This window comes from Leptodactylus fuscus, chromosome 8 (genome assembly GCF_031893055.1).
Source record: "Leptodactylus fuscus isolate aLepFus1 chromosome 8, aLepFus1.hap2, whole genome shotgun sequence".
In the NCBI taxonomy this organism is placed as follows: domain Eukaryota; kingdom Metazoa; phylum Chordata; class Amphibia; order Anura; family Leptodactylidae; genus Leptodactylus; species Leptodactylus fuscus.
This window is the reverse complement of record NC_134272.1, coordinates 89,140,188-89,160,167: the sequence shown is the minus strand read 5'-3', so window position 1 is coordinate 89,160,167 and position 19,980 is coordinate 89,140,188. Positions and strand designations below refer to the sequence as shown.

The 19,980-nt window shown below is 43.7% G+C and overlaps 1 protein-coding gene across 2 annotated transcripts in view; it reads right to left on the bottom strand.

Moving 5' to 3' along the window:
* The window catches only part of IHH (Indian hedgehog signaling molecule), a 57,283-nt gene extending 42,704 nt beyond the window's left edge, over positions 1–14,579 (bottom strand). For both annotated transcript variants that reach the window (XM_075284624.1, XM_075284625.1), the window contains exon 1: positions 13,956–14,579. In XM_075284624.1, the coding sequence (XP_075140725.1) occupies positions 13,956–14,258 (303 nt within the window). In that variant the 5' untranslated portion in view covers positions 14,259–14,579. The remainder of the gene's footprint in view (positions 1–13,955) is intronic.
* Between the last annotated feature and the right edge of the window lie 5,401 nt (positions 14,580–19,980).

The following is a 19,980-nucleotide window of genomic DNA, read 5'->3' as shown; positions in this document are numbered from 1 at the left end:
TAGCTGCACTTCGCCCAGTGTTCCTTTCTGCTTGTAGAGAAGTTGAGATGTTTACGGGGGAAAAAAAGTAAATTAAAGGATCCTTCTTTTTTAAATAGTAATGCGGAGACGTCAGTGCGTGATGGTCAGGGCTGTCATGGGAAAGAGTGAGCAAGTCATGAGGTGGACGGCGGGGACGACTCATCCGGACATCCATAGAGAATAGCCCCAGTAACTAGAAAGCTCTGCCTATAATGAAAAACATCTGAGAAAGCTGGGTGACCAACCATGATGTCCTTATTGTGGTCGGGTTATCTTCTCATACATGTAGTGTCCTCCTGATAACCAGCCATGATGTCCTTATTGTGGTCAGGTTATCTTCTCATACATGTAGTGTCCTCCTGATAACCAGCCATGATGTCCTTATTGTGGTCAGGTTATCTTCTCATACATGTAGTGTCCCCTCCTGATAACCAGCCATGATGTCCTTATAGTGGTCGGGTTATCTTCTCATACATGTAGTGTCCTCCTGATAACCAGCCATGATGTCCTTATAGTGGTCGGGTTATCTTCTCATACATGTAGTGTCCTCCTGATAACCAGCCATGATGTCCTTATTGTGGTCGGGTTATCTTCTCATACATGTAGTGTCCTCCTGATAACCAGCCATGATGTCCTTATTGTGGTCGGGTTATCTTCTCATACATGTAGTGTCCTCCTGATAACCAGCCATGATGTCCTTATTGTGGTCAGGTTATCTTCTCATACATGGAGTGTCCTCCTGATAACCAGCCATGATGTCCTTATTGTGGTCGGGTTATCTTCTCATACATGTAGTGTCCTCCTGATAACCAGCCATGATGTCCTTATTGTGGTCAGGTTATCTTCTCATACATGTAGTGTCCTCCTGATAACCAGCCATGATGTCCTTATTGTGGTCGGGTTATCTTCTCATACATGTAGTGTCCTCCTGATAACCAGCCATGATGTCCTTATAGTGGTCGGGTTATCTTCTCATACATGTAGTGTCCTCCTGATAACCAGCCATGGTGTCCTTATTGTGGTCGGGTTATCTTCTCATACATGTAGTGTCCCCTCCTGATAACCAGCCATGTTGTCCTTATTGTGGTCAGGTTATCTTCTCATACATGGAGTGTCCTCCTGATAACCAGCCATGGTGTCCTTATTGTGGTCGGGTTATCTTCTCATACATGTAGTGTCCCCTCCTGATAACCAGCCATGATGTCCTTATTGTGGTCGGGTTATCTTCTCATACATGTAATGTCCCCTCCTGATAACCAGCCATGATGTCCTTATTGTGGTCGGGTTATCTTCTCATACATGTAGTGTCCTCCTGATAACCAGCCATGATGTCCTTATTGTGGTCGGGTTATCTTCTCATACATGTAGTGTCCTCCTGATAACCAGCCATGATGTCCTTATTGTGGTCAGGTTATCTTCTCATACATGTAGTGTCCTGCTGATAACCTGTCCACAATAAGGACATCATGGATGGATTTCTGACAAGTCTCAGACCATAGAAAGTTCCTACAGTCATGGTTGTATCTATTGGTAAACTGATGGACAATAGATGTCTTCAATTAAAATATTTAAAAACAAATTTTTGCAAAAATCTGTAACATTTAATAGTCTGCGCATATAAACCTGGATATGTTGATGGGGGAAAAACTGGAGCAAAATCTGTAACAAAAACTGCTGCGTTTCCGCCTACAGCAGGACAATAAGGTGAGAGGTTGTCACCATGTAGCAGTACAGGTCAGGGTTGTGTAGTTTTCCCCGTGCTGGTCTTACTGATGTCCCTGCAAATAATACACAAGGTTCGCGCCTTCTATGTGCTGCGGCCTGGGATAGTGCACGGTAAACAATGTGCCAAAGTCCGGACTGCGTGTAATTCGGACCCGTCCCTTTTATTGACTTCTGTTCCACCTAAAATACTGCTCAGGACATCACTGGTGAACCCATCATCAAATGGCCTTACATTGTACATCTACTCCAGTCACAGCCAAAGCTGCACTCAAAATCCTGGCCTACCGTAATTTCTACAGCGCAAACCCTATTATAGCAAAAGCGGGGTCACCTGACTGACTACAGAAATAAGAAGAATTGTATATTATTTTATCTTGCTTGGAATGTGACTGGAGTATAAAGCTATGGCCCGATATGACGAGGTAGTAAAGTAATACAGAGCGTGGCGGTATGGCCGCCTGCACCATGACTACACAACAAACACACAAGTGACCGACCAGAACGACACAAAGCTGTAGAGAGCAATAAATTTTGCCCCGAACCGAGTGTTATTCACCCTGATGTGTAACAAAAGAGCCGCACATCCAAGACATAGAAAAGATATTCCATAAGGTGTGAACACAACCAACAGTAAAATAATAAAAACCGTAATAAATAGCGATCCTATTAGTCAGCGACTAGTGTTATTCAAAGCAGAGTCTATCAGGTTCCCAAAAAAATTAAAAACCTTGATTTGTATGAGAAGGCCGCCCGGCATCTGTCTGCTATTTTATGTCTTGCCACTTTATAGCACTCTTATTTTGGCACTATAGGGCGGTATTATTTAGACACTGTATAGCTTTGTGATTCAGGGGATATATTCCATTGTAATTTGGCCATTGTATAGAGATATTACAGCGAACACATTGGGTACTCGAAGTTGAGCAGTGTGTAGTAGCATTTGGTATTAGTATGTACGGTATATTTGGCTATTGTATAATGGCTGATATCTGGGCACGGTATGGTGGGTTTATCTGAGCACTGTGTGACATTATCTGGACATTGTATAAAGTTATTATCAAAGTATGGTATGGCGACATTATTTAGATTACTATATAAAGTTATTATCAGAGTATAATATGGTGACATTATTTAGGCTACTATACAAACCTATTATTAGAGTACGGTATGGCGACATTATTTAGATTACTATATAAAGTTATTATCAGAGTATAATATGGCGACATTATTTAGGCTACTATACAAAGCTACTATTAGAGCACGGTATGGTGACATTATTTAGGCTACTATACAAACCTATTATTAGAGTACGGTATGGCGACATTATTTAGATTACTACAGTCCTATGAAAAAGTTTGGGCACCCCTATTAATCTTAATCATTTTTAGTTCTAAATATTTTGGTATTTGCAACAGCCATTTCAGTTTGATATATCTAATAACTGATGGACACAGTAATATTTCAGGATTGAAATGAGGTTTATTGTACTAACAGAAAATGTGCAATATGCATTAAACCAAAATTTGACCGGTGCAAAAGTATGGGCACCTCAACAGAAAAGTGACATTAATATTTAGTACATCCTCCTTTTGCAAAGATAACAGCCTCTAGTCGCTTCCTGTAGCTTTTAATCAGTTCCTGGATCCTGGATAAAGATATTTTGGACAAACAATTCAAGTTCAGTTAAGTTAGATGGTCGCCGAGCATGGACAGCCCGCTTCCAATCATCCCACAGATGTTCAATGATATTCAGGTCTGAGGACTGGGATGGCCATTCCAGAACATTGTAATTGTTCCTCTGCATGAATGCCTGAGGATTTGGAGCGGTGTTTTGGATCATTGTCTTGCTGAAATATCCATCCCCGGCGTAACTTCAACTTCGTCACTGATTCTTGAACATTATTCTCAAGAATCTGCTGATACTGAGTGGAATCCATTCGACTCTCAACTTTAACAAGATTCCCGGTGCCGGCATTGGCCACACAGCCCCAAAGCATGATGGAACCTCCACCAAATTTTACAGTGGGTAGCATGTGTTTTTCTTGGAATGCTGTTTCTTTTTGGACGCCATGCATAACGCCTTTTTTTTATAACCAAACAACTCAATTTTTGTTTCCAAAATGAAGCTGCCTTGTCCAAATGTGCTTTTTCATACCTCAGGCAACTCTATTTGTGGCGTACGTGCAGAAACGGCTTCTTTCTCATCACTCTCCCATACAGCTTCTATTTGTGCAAAGTGCGCTGTATAGTTGACCGATGCACAGTGACACCATCTGCAGCAAGATGATGCTGCAGCTCTTTGGAGGTGGTCTGTGGATTGTCCTTGACTGTTCTCACCATTCTTCTTCTCTGCCTTTCTGATATTTTTCTTGGCCTGCCACTTCTGGACTTAACAAGAACTGTCCCTGTGGTCTTCCATTTCCTTACTATGTTCCTCACAGTGGAAACTGACAGGTTAAATCTCTGAGACAGCGTTTTGTATCCTTCCCCTGAACAACTATGTTGAACAATCTTTGTTTTCAGATCATTTGAGAGTTGTTTTGAGTAGCCCATGATGCCACTCTTCAGAGGAGATTCAAATAGGAGATCAACTTGCAATTGGCCACCTTAAATACCTTTTCTCATGATTGGATACACCTGGCTATGAAGTTCAAAGCTCACTGAGGTTACAAAACCAATTTTGTGCTTCAGTAAGTCAGTAAAAAGTAGTTAGGAGTATTCAAATCAATAAAATGATAAGGGTGCCCATACTTTTGCACCAGTCAAATTTTGGTTTAATGCATATTGCGCATTTTCTGTTAGTACAATAAACCTCATTTCAATCCTGAAATATTACTGTGTCCATCAGTTATTAGATATATCAAACTGAAATGGCTGTTGCAAACACCAAAATATTTAGAACAAAAAATGATTAAGATTAATAGGGGTGCCCAAACTTTTTCATAGGACTGTATATAAAGTTATTATCAGAGTATAATATGGCGACATTATTTAGGCTACTATACAAAGCTATTCGAGTACGGTATGGTGACATTGAGCCCTGAATATTTGAGCACTGTATGAAGTTATTATTATAGCTTAGCATGGTGGCCACTGAGCACGGTATGGTGATATTATTAGGTAATGATATAGCGGTGTTATCTGAGCATTGTATGGCACATTACTTAGCACCACATGGAGTAGGGACGTTATTGGAGCCCTGTATGGCACATTATTTGGACACTGTATGGAATCATTAGGGCACAGTGTGGCGGCATTATTTCAGCACTTTAGGATACACTGATATATTTCAGGCCTTTCCTATCTACTTTTTAGTTTTCTCCTCCCAGAAAGGGGCCCCAATATTATGTTTTGTCTATTTGTAGCCCCGAAGATCAGGTCTAAGACGTTGTCACCCCATAACGTACACCGCCATCTTACAACAGAAATAAAGGGCAGCTAAAACGTCTAATCTGTCAGTACTGGGTGACCGTGACCATAGCTCCTCCATATCGCCCAACTTTCCAAAGCTTCTGAGCGGTAGATCTGCCTAGCTATGCAACAAATGGCAAATTAGAGACTCTATGATATTAGGGAAAGCTGCAATTTAGAAAGCTGGGTGACCAACCCTGTGTAAGGGGTAACAGCGGCTATTTTGGTTGTCACCCAGCTTTTTCAGGAAGGGATAGAACTAGAATATTAAGCGACCTGTCAGGAGGAGACGACTTCTGAGACGATGTGAGAAGAGGTTCGCCGCACTTGTGAATTTTACAGTGTCAAATAAATATTTCACATACCTCTGTAAGTATAAGCCCCCTCCAATATACACACACCTCACGACGAGAGCGGGAGAGGGACACGCAGAGCGCTGCCGCTCCCTGGATTTTTCTACAGCAACAAAACATTAAAAAAATGTATCACTAATATCCTTCCAATGGGAGTGATTGTTCCGTCTCCAGCCACTCGCTCCTCTAATTAGGGGAATTCCTAACCCCGAAACATTTCCTTTGTCAAGACATCTGCACAGAGATCCAGTGTTCTCCTCTCCATCCCGCAACCTGTCCCCATATACTCCCTTCCTATCGCTCACACTCCGCTTTCTGTAGGGTAGAATTACACCTCCTTAGTAGTAATCTGTGTCCGGGAAAGCTGAGTCACAACCACTAGGTGCCCTATAGAAGGTAGTGAGGCTGGTATACAGGACTGCAAGAAATCTCACGGTACAGACTTGAAACACCGCAGGCGGCTTAGTTGTTATTGGAAACAGTCAGCAAGTTTGTCATTAGCCAAATCCCTAGAACTGTTACACTGAGCAACTATAATGCAGGTGGATGGTTAGTATTATCTATATCAGATGAATGTACAGTGCTCGGTATAAGGTGGACTGTACCAGCAGAATAGTGAGCGCAGCTCTGGAGTATAATACAGGATAAGTAATGTATGTACACAGTGACTGTACCAGCAGAATAGTGAGCACAGCTCTGGAGTATAATACAGGATAAGTAATGTAATGTCTCTACACAGTGACTGCACCAGCAGAATAGTGAGCGCAGCTCTGGAGTATAATACAGGATAAGTAAAGTAATGTATGTACACAGTGACTGTACCAGCAGAATAGTGAGCGCAGCTCTGGAGTATAATACAGGATAAGTAATGTAATGTATGTACACAGTGACTGTACCAGCAGAATAGTGAGCGCAGCTCTGGAGTATAATACAGGATAAGTAAAGTAATGTATGTACACAGTGACTGCACCAGCAGAATAGTGAGCGCAGCTCTGGAGTATAATACAGGATAAGTAATGTAATGTATGTACACAGTGACTGTACCAGCAGAATAGTGAGCGCAGCTCTGGAGTATAATACAGGATAAGTAATGTAATGTATGTATACAGTGACTGTACCAGCAGAATAGTGAGCGCAGCTCTGGAGTATAATACAGGATAAGTAATGTAATGTATGTATGCAGTGACTGTACCAGCAGAATAGTGAGTGCAGCTCTGGAGTATAATACAGGATAAGTAATGTAATGTATGTATACAGTGACTGTACCAGCAGAATAGTGAGCGCAGCTCTGGAGTATAATACAGGATAAGTAATGTAATGTATGTACACAGTGACTGCACCAGCAGAATAGTGAGCGCAGCTCTGGAGTATAATACAGGATAAGTAATGTAATGTATGTACACAGTGACTGTACCAGCAGAATAGTGAGCGCAGCTCTGGAGTATAATACAGGATAAGTAATGTAATGTATGTATGCAGTGACTGTACCAGCAGAATAGTGAGTGCAGCTCTGGAGTATAATACAGGATAAGTAATGTAATGTATGTATACAGTGACTGTACCAGCAGAATAGTGAGCGCAGCTCTGGAGTATAATACAGGATAAGTAATGTAATGTATGTACACAGTGACTGCACCAGCAGAATAGTGAGCGCAGCTCTGGAGTATAATACAGGATAAGTAATGTAATGTATGTACACAGTGACTGAACCAGCAGAATAGTGAGCACAGCTCTGGAGTATAATACAGGATAAGTAATGTAACGTATGTACACAGTGACTGCACCAGCAGAATAGTGAGCGTAGCTCTGGAGTATAATACAGGATATGTAATGTATGTACACAGTGACTGCACCAGCAGAATAGTGAGCGCAGCTCTGGAGTATAATACATCATAAGTAATGTAATGTATGTACACAGTGACTGAACCAGCAGAATAGTGAGCGCAGCTCTGGAGTATAATACAGGATAAGTAATGTAATGTATGTACACAGTGACTGTACCAGCAGAATAGTGAGCACAGCTCTGGGGTATAATGCAGGATAAGTAATGTAATGTATGTACACAGTGACTGCACCAGCAGAATATTGAGCGCAGCTCTGGAGTATAATACAGGATAAGTAATGTAATGTATGTACACAGTGACTGCACCAGCAGAATAGTGAGTGCAGCTCTGGAGTATAATACAGGATAAGTAATGTAATGTATATACACAGTGACTGTACTAGCAGAATAGTGAGCGCAGCTCTGGAGTATAATACAGGATAAGTAATGTAATGTGTGTACACAGTGACTGCACCGGCAGAATAGTGAGTGCAGCTCTGGAGTATAATACAGGATAAGTAATGTAATGTATGTACACAGTGACTGCACCGGCAGAATAGTGAGCGCAGCTCTGGAGTATAATACAGGATAAGTAATGTAATGTATGTACACAGTGACTGTACCGGCAGAATAGTGAGCACAGCTCTGGGGTATAATGCAGGATAAGTAATGTAATGTATGTACACAGTGACTGTACCAGCAGAATAGTGAGCGCAGCTCTGGAGTATAATACAGGATAAGTAATGTAATGTATGTACACAGTGACTGTACCAGCAGAATAGTGAGCGCAGCTCTGGAGTATAATACAGGATAAGTAATGTAATGTATGTATACACTGACTGTACCAGCAGAATAGTGAGTGCAGCTCTGGAGTATAATACAGGATAAGTAATGTAATGTATGTATACAGTGACTGTACCAGCAGAATAGTGAGCGCAGCTCTGGAGTATAATACAGGATAAGTAATGTAATGTATGTACACAGTGACTGCACCAGCAGAATAGTGAGCGCAGCTCTGGAGTATAATACAGGATAAGTAATGTAATGTATGTACACAGTGACTGAACCAGCAGAATAGTGAGCACAGCTCTGGAGTATAATACAGGATAAGTAATGTAACGTATGTACACAGTGACTGCACCAGAAGAATAGTGAGCGCAGCTCTGGAGTATAATACAGGATATGTAATGTATGTACACAGTGACTGCACCAGCAGAATAATGAGCGCAGCTCTGGAGTATAATACATCATAAGTAATGTAATGTATGTACACAGTGACTGAACCAGCAGAATAGTGAGCGCAGCTCTGGAGTATAATACAGGATAAGTAATGTAATGTATGTACACAGTGACTGAACCAGCAGAATAGTGAGCGCAGCTCTGGGGTATAATACAGGATAAGTAATGTAATGTATGTACACAGTGACTGCACCAGCAGAATAGTGAGCGCAGCTCTGGAGTATAATACAGGATAAGTAATGTAATGTATGTACACAGTGACTGAACCAGCAGAATAGTGAGCACAGCTCTGGAGTATAATACAGGATAAGTAATGTAACGTATGTACACAGTGACTGCACCAGCAGAATAGTGAGCGCAGCTCTGGAGTATAATACAGGATATGTAATGTATGTACACAGTGACTGCACCAGCAGAATAGTGAGCACAGCTCTGGAGTATAATACAGGATAAGTAATGTAATGTATGTACACAGTGACTGAACCAGCAGAATAGTGAGCGCAGCTCTGGAGTATAATACAGGATAAGTAATGTAATGTATGTACACAGTGACTGAACCAGCAGAATAGTGAGCACAGCTCTGGAGTATAATACAGGATAAGTAATGTAACGTATGTACACAGTGACTGCACCAGCAGAATAGTGAGCGCAGCTCTGGAGTATAATACAGGATATGTAATGTATGTACACAGTGACTGTACCAGCAGAATAGTGAGCGCAGCTCTGGAGTATAATACATCATAAGTAATGTAATGTATGTACACAGTGACTGAACCAGCAGAATAGTGAGCGCAGCTCTGGGGTATAATACAGGATAAGTAATGTAATGTATGTACACAGTGACTGCACCAGCAGAATAGTGAGCGCAGCTCTGGAGTATAATACAGGATAAGTAATGTAATGTATGTACACAGTGACTGAACCAGCAGAATAGTGAGCGCAGCTCTGGAGTATAATACAGGATATGTAATGTATGTACACAGTGACTGCACCAGCAGAATAGTGAGCGCAGCTCTGGAGTATAATACTGGATAAGTAATGTAATGTATGTACACAGTGACTGAACCAGCAGAATAGTGAGCGCAGCTCTGGAGTATAATACAGGATAAGTAATGTAATGTATGTACACAGTGACTGTACCAGCAGAATAGTGAGCGCAGCTCTGGAGTATAATACAGGATAAGTAATGTAATGTATGTACACAGTGACTGTACCAGCAGAATAGTGAGCGTAGCTCTGGAGTATAATACAGGATAAGTAATGTAATGTATGTACACAGTGACTGCACCAGCAGAATAGTGAGCGCAGCTCTGGAGTATAATACAGGATAAGTAATGTAATGTATGTACACAGTGACTGCACCAGCAGAATAGTGAGCGCAGCTCTGGAGTATAATACAGGATAAGTAATGTAATGTATGTATACAGTGACTGTACCAGCAGAATAGTGAGCGCAGCTCTGGAGTATAATACAGGATAAGTAATGTAATGTATGTACACAGTGACTGTACCAGCAGAATAGTGAGCGCAGCTCTGGTGTATAATACAGGATAAGTAATGTAATGTATGTACACAGTGACTGTACCAGCAGAATAGTGAGCGCAGCTCTGGAGTATAATACAGGATAAGTAATGTAATGTATGTACACAGTGACTGCACCAGCAGAATAGTGAGCGCAGCTCTGGAGTATAATACAGGATGTGACTCAGGATCAGCATATGATAAGTAATTTAATATTATTTACAAAGTAATAATTGTTTCACAATGTGAAATCACTGAATCTATATGCTGTGAACTGATATAGATGTAGACATAGACGATACAAGGAAATCCCTCTTACTCATGGACTTTTAGCTTGAGGACACTTTATGAGAACACTTGTGATGGAAGGAGAGGACATTCCACAGCTACAGATTTATAACTGGAGATAAGAAGTCATATAGTTAAAAATGTAACCTGTAGATCAGAAAGAAGCCGCCTCTGTACAGTAGTCAGTTGTCGATTAACTTCTCCAGCACAAAGTCGCTCATAGCCCTGTCCTCCTATATTTCCTCCTCTTATATACAGAGAACATTTTACTCTCTGTAGATCCAACATTCTCTTCTGATTAGTTTTATTATCTCTTTATAAAGTTGCAGATCTTGTCTGATCTAAAAAGCTCCAAATATCATGTATTACATTCTAAACTTGTCTGCCTGCAGCTGCCACTAGGGGGAGCTGACTTGTAGACTGTTTATATATAGTGTTTATATGGAGGATCCAGCTGTCACTTATATAGCAATGGGAGAAAATATTATATGTAGGAGAAAATCTATTGGGTTTAGGGAATCTTTTTACGGTAGTTAATGGAGGGAAGAATAAACAAGCCTGTTTCTTGCTGGAGATCCATAAGGACAGTCTTCTTCCATTTCAATAATTTTCTTGCATGGCTATAGAAATACAACTCTGTCTGCTAGGAATCTCAGGCTTCTGCTCTGTCCTCCATGCTTTATACTGCAGGTCTGTTGATTTATCAGTCTGATTTCTATCACAGAAAGGATTATAAAGGACAAGTATCGAAATCAAGACAGATCAAAACTTTCTTGGGCTGCTGAGTCCCAGCCCAGACCAAGATTTATCATCTTCTAGGATTCCTGCAATGTCTAGCTGACAACTCTTGATCGATCACCTTCCAAATAGGATATGTTCAGTCTAAGAAGCCTCATCCATAGAAACCAATAGATACTGTCACGTGGGGGTCTCAACAAGCCACTTCTATGGGGAGAATATGGAAGTCACGGAACACCGGGGGCATTGTACAGGTATTATATGCCGCCATATACATGCACTGCCTATTGCTGCCCTATTATGTAGCACAAGATCCTCTGCCCCCCCCCCCCAGGCATCAGGGTTCAGATGGCTTTGCAAGATCCGCACCCCAACTATAGCACAAAACCAAGGGTGCCATCTAGTGTAGAACAACTCAGTCACCAGATGGTTAACTTTTCACCGATTTACTCATTTTCCAGGATTTTTATATGCAAAGCTTTTTGACAACTTTTTGTAAAGCACAACCCCAAACATCCATAGTGTACCTGCAGGAGTCAGAACACAACACCCCCAACGTCTACATACCACTTGGGTGTAATATGGCTGCATTTTAGCATCTGCATTACAAATTCATTCCCGGGACCCCTCAAAGTACTTGAGAACTGCACTCAGACCAGCAAAGAATTTTACAGAAATGAGTTTGCTAGAACCACAAAAAGGATCTGATTCATATGGCTAATATACAGTATATATATATATATATATATATATATATATATATATATATATATGCATATATATAATGCGCTGCTACATTCACCTGCAGGGAAGCTGAGATCTGGGCTGCTGTTTGTCAGGATTCACACAGGGATTTAGTTATACAGTAGAACAAGCTCCTGCTCCCCATTGTCCTGCAGCTCCCCATATCTCAGCTCCCTGTAAGGATGATATAAGGGAATGGGATATCAGAGTTAACCTCTCTCGAGCGTTCATGGCGCCTCCCTGCAGTGAACCTGTCGGTTGGTTGTTGCTCTCTAGTCAACCTGTTGGTGATTTACAACCAGAGCAAAGTCCATGTGACAAATAGATGTCATAACTCCAGGACAACGTGTGGCCATGTTTCAGGCTCTTCCACCTGCAGATCTGTTTGTATCCGGATTTAGTGAATCCATCAGGACATAGAGATGGCATCCATGATCCAACTAGTGTCCTATATACAGTATAAGCCACTCTGTGTGCACTTGAACTAAGGAAAAGCAGCAGTTCCATGTAAGAGCCATAATAATCCATACAATGAGGCTGAAGATGTGGGGGGACTACAAGTCCCAGCATGACCGCACAAGAACAACTGTGTAGTAAGAGTGAAGATGTAACCTGTAGGTGTCAGTCTTTAGAGAACTACAACTCCCAGCGTGACCACACACTGACAAATAACTATGTAGTGAGGGTGAAAATACAACCTGTGAGAAACTACAACTCCCAGCAAGACAGAACAATGACAACAATGAAATGGGAGTATAAATGGTGGATGTTCAGCCGTTGAGATACTACAACTCCCAGCATGACAGCACAATGATGACTATGTAGTAACGGTGACCAGACATTACACTAGACTTTGTCTACAACCTATTGTGGATTCAGAAAAACTATAACTCCCATTATACCCTGCCAGCACATGCTGAGAGTTGTAGTTTCCCAAACATTGCAAGTCATAGGTTGTAGACTGTAGCTTTGGTATTTAAGGAGAGACTGCTGAGTTGCTGACACTTGTAGTGCCACAATAGAATGAGATTACAATCTGGGTGATATTATGTTGCAGACATCATTCCATACATTCTATAAAACTGCAATTAAATCCCAAAATAGCCATATAGGAGGACGGAGGAGGAACCATCAGTATCCTCCATACACCCTGCCAGTGCAGCAGCTTGTCACAATGTATCTCCGGCTCTGCAGTCACTGATACATTGTAACAAGTAATGAACATTCCAGAATCTGCAGACTGACCCTCTGTATCAGGGGTGACCCTAGAATACTGCAGCCTCTGCCATTACCTGGACCCTGAGATGTCTGACATCTCCTCAGATCTTACCAGATTCCTTCCACCCCCAGCACCATTGCCATAATCTCAGCCCTCTTCTTGCTATGTCCAGAATGTCAAATAAGATCATCCTCCCTGTGCCCTTTCCCAGAGTTACTCCTTCATTCTCAGCATCTTCTGCCAATCCATTGAAAATCCATATAAAATCACCCATGTGCAGAGTTCAGTTTTGCCCTCCACCTGTACCCGCTGCCAGTCGTCTCACCCGTGCCATAAGCCCCATTCATTTTTACTTGTGCCAGTCTTAGCTGACACCTGTATCATGAACCCATCTCTACCTGTAAACCTCGCTCATGTGCCAACCAATATCCTTCACCATTATACCCTCACATGCACCCCCTGCACATCACATACCTGTGCCAGGCTCAGCCTCTCACTTGTCAGTACACACCTGTGCCCGTTTTGGCCTCTTATGTGCCATCCTCACACCTCTGCCCCATCTCAGCCCCACACTAGTGCCCTATACCTTTGCCAGTCTAAGTTCCTTACTTGTCATCTTACACCCCCAGCTCTTAAACATCACTTGTACCCCCCCCCCCCAAGCCTTTTACTGGCCAACCCCACACCTGTGCCAGTGTCAGCCCCTTACTTGCCACCCTACACCTGTATCCGTTCATCTATGCCAGTGTCATGCTACCCCCACCCGTGCCCCTGCAATCTGTCATGCTATGCCAGTCGCTGCCTTTTCCTTGCCACCCCTCACCTGTGGCAGTTTTGGCCGCGTCCCTGCCCCCTGACACACCTGTGCCCCTCACCTGGGTCATGAGCCGGTCTGCCCCCGTGTTCTCCTCGTCCTTGAAGATAATGTCCGCGTTGTAGTTGGGGGTGAGCTCCTTGAAGCGCTCCGAGTTTCGGGCGATCTTGCCCTCGTACCTCCCGCTGGCCCCCAGCGTCTTCTCGGGCACATTGGGGCTGAACTGCTTTAAGGCGAGCGGGCTGATCTTGGTCGGTCTTCGCCTCCTGCCCACCACCCTGCCCGGCCCACAGCCGCGCACCGCCGGGCTCAGGAGCAGCGCAGCGCCGCAGAGCAGCAGCACGATCAGGGGGGGCAGCTGCATGGGGCGTCCGGTGCTCCCTGAGGCTGCCCTGGATCACGGGAGCTCCATCCGCCGCCCGCTGTCTGCGCCCTGGCGCTAAGTCCTGCGCTGTGCTCCGGGTCTCCTGTGTGTAGCTCCGGGGCTGCCCTGGACAGCTCCGCCCGGGCTCTGCCGCTCTCTCTGCTGCGCTCTGCACTGGCCGCCCGGAATATATAGTTCAGGCGGTTTGTTTTGGCACCTGGTCACACGAGGAGGAGGAGGAGGGTGGGGGGCTGCTCTTATACCGGGGTCTGCGGAGCTCACACTCACTCTCACGCCCACTGCTGCTTGGAATAATCCGGGCGCCTGGCCGGGTCACTTCTGCAGCAGCAGCATGTGGGGATGTCACTGAGCTGTCACCCACATGGGAGCAGAGGAGGGGGCACCTGGGGCTGGGACCAGAGCTCATCTATCAAATGGGGCAATTCTAAGCTATAATCAGTGCTGACATAACTGAGGGGGCACCTGGGGCTGAGAGCAGCTCTAATACATTATAGCACTGGACCCAAATCTGATGTAATGTATCCCATGGGGCACCTGAGCCATAATCTGGTTTGATATAATGTACCACACAGGGGGCACCTGGTGCTGAGATCAGCTCTAATACTTGATAGCACTGGACCCAAATCTGGTATAATGTACCACACAGGGGGCACCTGAGCCATAATCTGGTCTGATATAATGTATCCCATGGGGCACCTGAGCTATAATCTGGTCTGATATAATGTATCCCATGGGGCACCTGAGCTATAATCTGGTCTGATATAATGTATCCCATGGGGCACCTGAGCTATAATCTGGTCTGATATAATGTATCCCATGGGGCACCTGAGCTATAATCTGGTCTGATATAATGTATCCCATGGGGCACCTGAGCTATAATCTGGTCTGATATAATGTATAACATAGGGGGCACCTGAGCTATAAAATGATTTGATATAATGTATCCCATGGGGCACCTGGGGCTGAGAGCAGCTCTAATACATGATAACACTGATGCTGGACCCAAGTCTGATATAATGTAATTCATGGAGCACCTGAACCATAATCTGTTGTGATATAATGTATCACACAGGGGGCTCCTGGTGTTAGACTCAGGTCTAATATAATGTATCACATAGGGCACCTGGTTGTGGACTCAGTATAACATAATTTATCACTTGGGGTACCTCGCCCTAGACAGATCTGATATAAAGTATCTTAGGACACCTGGAGAGGGGGTAAATCTGATACATTGGTGCAACATTCACTGGTGAAAATTTCTGCCACTTCCATCCACGTTTGATGGGGCATCTGGTGCTGAACACTGATCATACATCACTGATGGGGCACCAGAGCTGTAGCCAGATCTGATGTAATGTATCTCTTAGAGTTGGGTCTAGCACTAGATGCCCCCTAAGTGATACATAATATTACACTATATAAGATCTGATTACAGCTCTGGTCAAACGGTGATATAGGGTCTGTAATACAGTGTATCGCTGGTGAGGAGGGGGCACCAGGGTCTGTAATATAGTGTATCGCTGGTGAGGAGGGGGCACCAGGGTCTGTAATATAGTGTATCGCTGGTGAGGAGGGGGCACCAGGGTCTGTAATATAGTGTATCGCTGGTGAGGAGGGGGCACCAGGGTCTGTAATATAGTGTATCGCTGGTGAGGAGGGGGCACCAGGGTCTGTAATATAGTGTATCGCTGGTGAGGAGAGGGCACCAGGGTCTGTAATATAGTGTATCGCTGGTGAGGAGGGGGCACCAGGGTCTGTAATACAGTGTATCGCTGGTGAGGAGAGGGCACCAGGGTCTGTAATATAGTGTATCGCTGGTGAGGAGGGGGCACCAGGGTCTGTAATATAGTGTATCGCTGGTGAGGAGGGGGCACCAGGGTCTGTAATATAGTGTATCGCTGGTGAGGAGGGGGCACCAGGGTCTGTAATATAGTGTATCGCTGGTGAGGAGGGGGCACCAGGGTCTGTAATATAGTGTATCGCTGGTGAGGAGGGGGCACCAGGGTCTGTAATATAGTGTATCGCTGGTGAGGAGGGGGCACCAGGGTCTGTAATATAGTGTATCGCTGGTGAGGAGGGGGCACCAGGGTCTGTAATATAGTGTATCGCTGGTGAGGAGGGGGCACCAGGGTCTGTAATATAGTGTATCGCTGGTGAGGAGGGGGCACCAGGGTCTGTAATATAGTGTATCGCTGGTGAGGAGGGGGCACCAGGGTCTGTAATATAGTGTATCGCTGGTGAGGAGGGGGCACCAGGGTCTGTAATATAGTGTATCGCTGGTGAGGAGGGGGCACCAGGGTCTGTAATATAGTGTATCGCTGGTGAGGAGGGGGCACCAGGGTCTGTAATATAGTGTATCGCTGGTGAGGAGGGGGCACCAGGGTCTGTAATATAGTGTATCGCTGGTGAGGAGGGGGCACCAGGGTCTGTAATATAGTGTATCGCTGGTGAGGAGGGGGCACCAGGGTCTGTAATATAGTGTATCGCTGGTGAGGAGGGGGCACCAGGGTCTGTAATATAGTGTATCGCTGGTGAGGAGGGGGCACCAGGGTCTGTAATATAGTGTATCGCTGGTGAGGAGGGGGCACCAGGGTCTGTAATATAGTGTATCGCTGGTGAGGAGGGGGCACCAGGGTCTGTAATATAGTGTATCGCTGGTGAGGAGAGGGCACCAGGGTCTGTAATATAGTGTATCGCTGGTGAGGAGGGGGCACCAGGGTCTGTAATATAGTGTATCGCTGGTGAGGAGGGGGCACCAGGGTCTGTAATACAGTGTATCGCTGGTGAGGAGGGGGCACCAGGGTCTGTAATATAGTGTATCGCTGGTGAGGAGGGGGCACCAGGGTCTGTAATATAGTGTATCGCTGGTGAGGAGGGGGCACCAGGGTCTGTAATATAGTGTATCGCTGGTGAGGAGGGGGCACCAGAACCCTGACACCTTGTTTCACCAGACTGTTTACATATGACACAACATTTTGTTACATTGTATCACTTGGTAACCACAATCTATAACCTGCTGAGGACCAGCCACAAATCCTACACGGACCACAAGTCCCAGCCTGCCCTGCCAGCCAATAACTGGCAGTCTACACAGGTTGCTATTGCAGTTTTGCACTTCACAGTTTAAGCTCTTCTTGGTCAGGTGGTTAATGTGCTATTGCCCTGATCCCTACATACTGGGAGTCATGCAGCAATGCAGAGGACAGACCGCTCCCAGCCAGGAGAGGGTTAAACCCCTGTGGTTGTTCTATTACTGGCTGGAGAGATGGGGATCCTGCTGAGACCTCTCCCTGTCCTGCCCTCAGCTCTGCCTCATATTCTATCCTGCCTGTCTGTGGCTGTGGGAACAGGAAAGAGTCAGCTCCACATCACCTACTAAGTGTCTACTGCTCCCTGTTATCAGCCAAATCAGACTGTGAGGGTAGGCACACTATATAATATACGTGCCACTAGTAAGACACGTTGTGACCACGTGATGAAATATAGTGTAACATACCTGTTTGATAGCTCTTATATATAAATATTAAAATGAGTTTGTCTGTCCTTCTGTCTGTTCTTATGGAGCAATGGAAACTCGCACGTTCTTCAGTCTTCACATACACACAGCTTTACACTAGCTTTCTATAGCAACCAACCTATTCTTATGGGGCCACTACACAAACAAAAATTGTAATATACCTGTTCGAAGCCGGGTCCTTCTGCTAGCTTTTTTTCTTTATATATACATAGATATAAAAATGACTTTCTGTCTGTCTGTTATTTATGCACAACCAAACAGCTGGACCGATCTTCACCAAATTTGGCTCACAGATAGAACAGGTATCAGGTTTAATACCAGGCCTCATCTCTCTCGGACGTACCGTTCTGGAGATACAGTGCTCCCTAAACAATGACCGGCATTGGCCAATACAAACCTGCAAGTCTTTCACTTGTAGTCCAACTGCCATACACACAGTCACTCCACATGTACAATCCAACACTAATATCCAAACTGAGATACACGCCAGAGGATTAGATACATGGCTTAGCACACAGTACCACACGCTGAAGGATTAGATACACGTCTCATCACTCAGTACCACACGCCGGAGGATTAGATACGTGCCTCAGCACACAGAACCACACGCTGGAGGATTAGATATGCGGCTCTGCACAAAATATGACACGCCAGAAGATTAGATACGTGGCTCAGCACACAGTATCACACAACAGAGCTTTACTCCAGGTTTCCATAGCAACCCAGCCATTTTTTTAACTGCTGTATGTCAGCTTTAAAAGGGGAAGGGCACAGTGGATGACACTGTTAGACAAGGTCACATACACACAGCTTTACTCCAGGTATTCATAACAACCGATCGCAGGTTTTACACCGATATCCAATCTGAGATACACATGATCACATGACGCTTATGGACACACACACACACACACGAATGACATACAAAATACACCAGTGCAAAACTGGGCAATTCTTATGGGGCCACGACAGAAACAAAAAATGAAATATACCCGTGTGAAGCCGCATCCTCCTGCTAGTATATACATAAACATGAGTTTCTGTCTGTCTGTTTCTTCTTTTCTGCGTGACCAAACGGCTCAGATACATCAGGTGTCTGGGAAGGTTTTAGACCAGGTCTCAACTCTAGGACATACCATTCCTGAGATACAGGATATTCCCAAAAAATGACCTGCATTAGCCAATACAAACCTGCAAGTCTTTCACTTAAATTCCAAGCGTCATACACACGGTCACATGTCCTTTATCACACCTGCGGATTACTTTAAAAACCCATTGAAGTGAATGGCTTTTTAAACGGACCATTTGCAAACTGTTCCCAATCAGTTTTTTGTGCAATTTTGGTAGATTCACGATGAACAGACATCAGGCGCAAGTGTGAATACCCCCTTACACAATGTCACATACACACAGATTTACTTCAGATTTCTATAACAACTGACTGCAGGTTTTTTTACTGATATCCAAACTGAAATACACATGATTACATGATGACTATGCACTAATGAAAACTAGCAGGTTCAGTAGTCTTCAGATACACACAGCTTTACACCAGGTCTCCTTTTGCTAGTATACTGTATATTTATGGAAGTATAATAGTAGTTAATTTATTGTACATAGGAGTAGTATTATAGTAGTTATATTCCTGTACATAGGAGTAGTATTATAGTAGTTATATTCTTGTACATAGGAGGTAGTATTATAGTAGTTATATTCTTGTACATAGGAGTAGTATTATAGTAGTTATATTCTTGTACATAGGAGTAGTATTATAGTAGTTATATTCTTGTACATAGGAGCAGTATTATAGTAGTTATATTCTTGTACATAGGAGTAGTATTATAGTAGTTATATTCTTGTACATAGGAGTCGTATTATAGTAGTTATATTCTTGTACATAGGAGTAGTATTATAGTAGTTATATTCTTGTACATAGGAGGTAGTATTATAGTAGTTATATTCTTGTACATAGGAGCAGTATTATAGTAGTTATATTCTTGTACATAGGAGCAGTATTATAGTAGTTGTATTCTTGTACATAGGAGGTAGTATTATAGTAGTTATATTCCTTTACATAGGAGCAGTATTATAGTAGTTATATTCTTGTACATAGGAGTAGTATTATAGTAGTTATATTCCTTTACATAGGAGCAGTATTATAGTAGTTATATTCTTGTACATAGG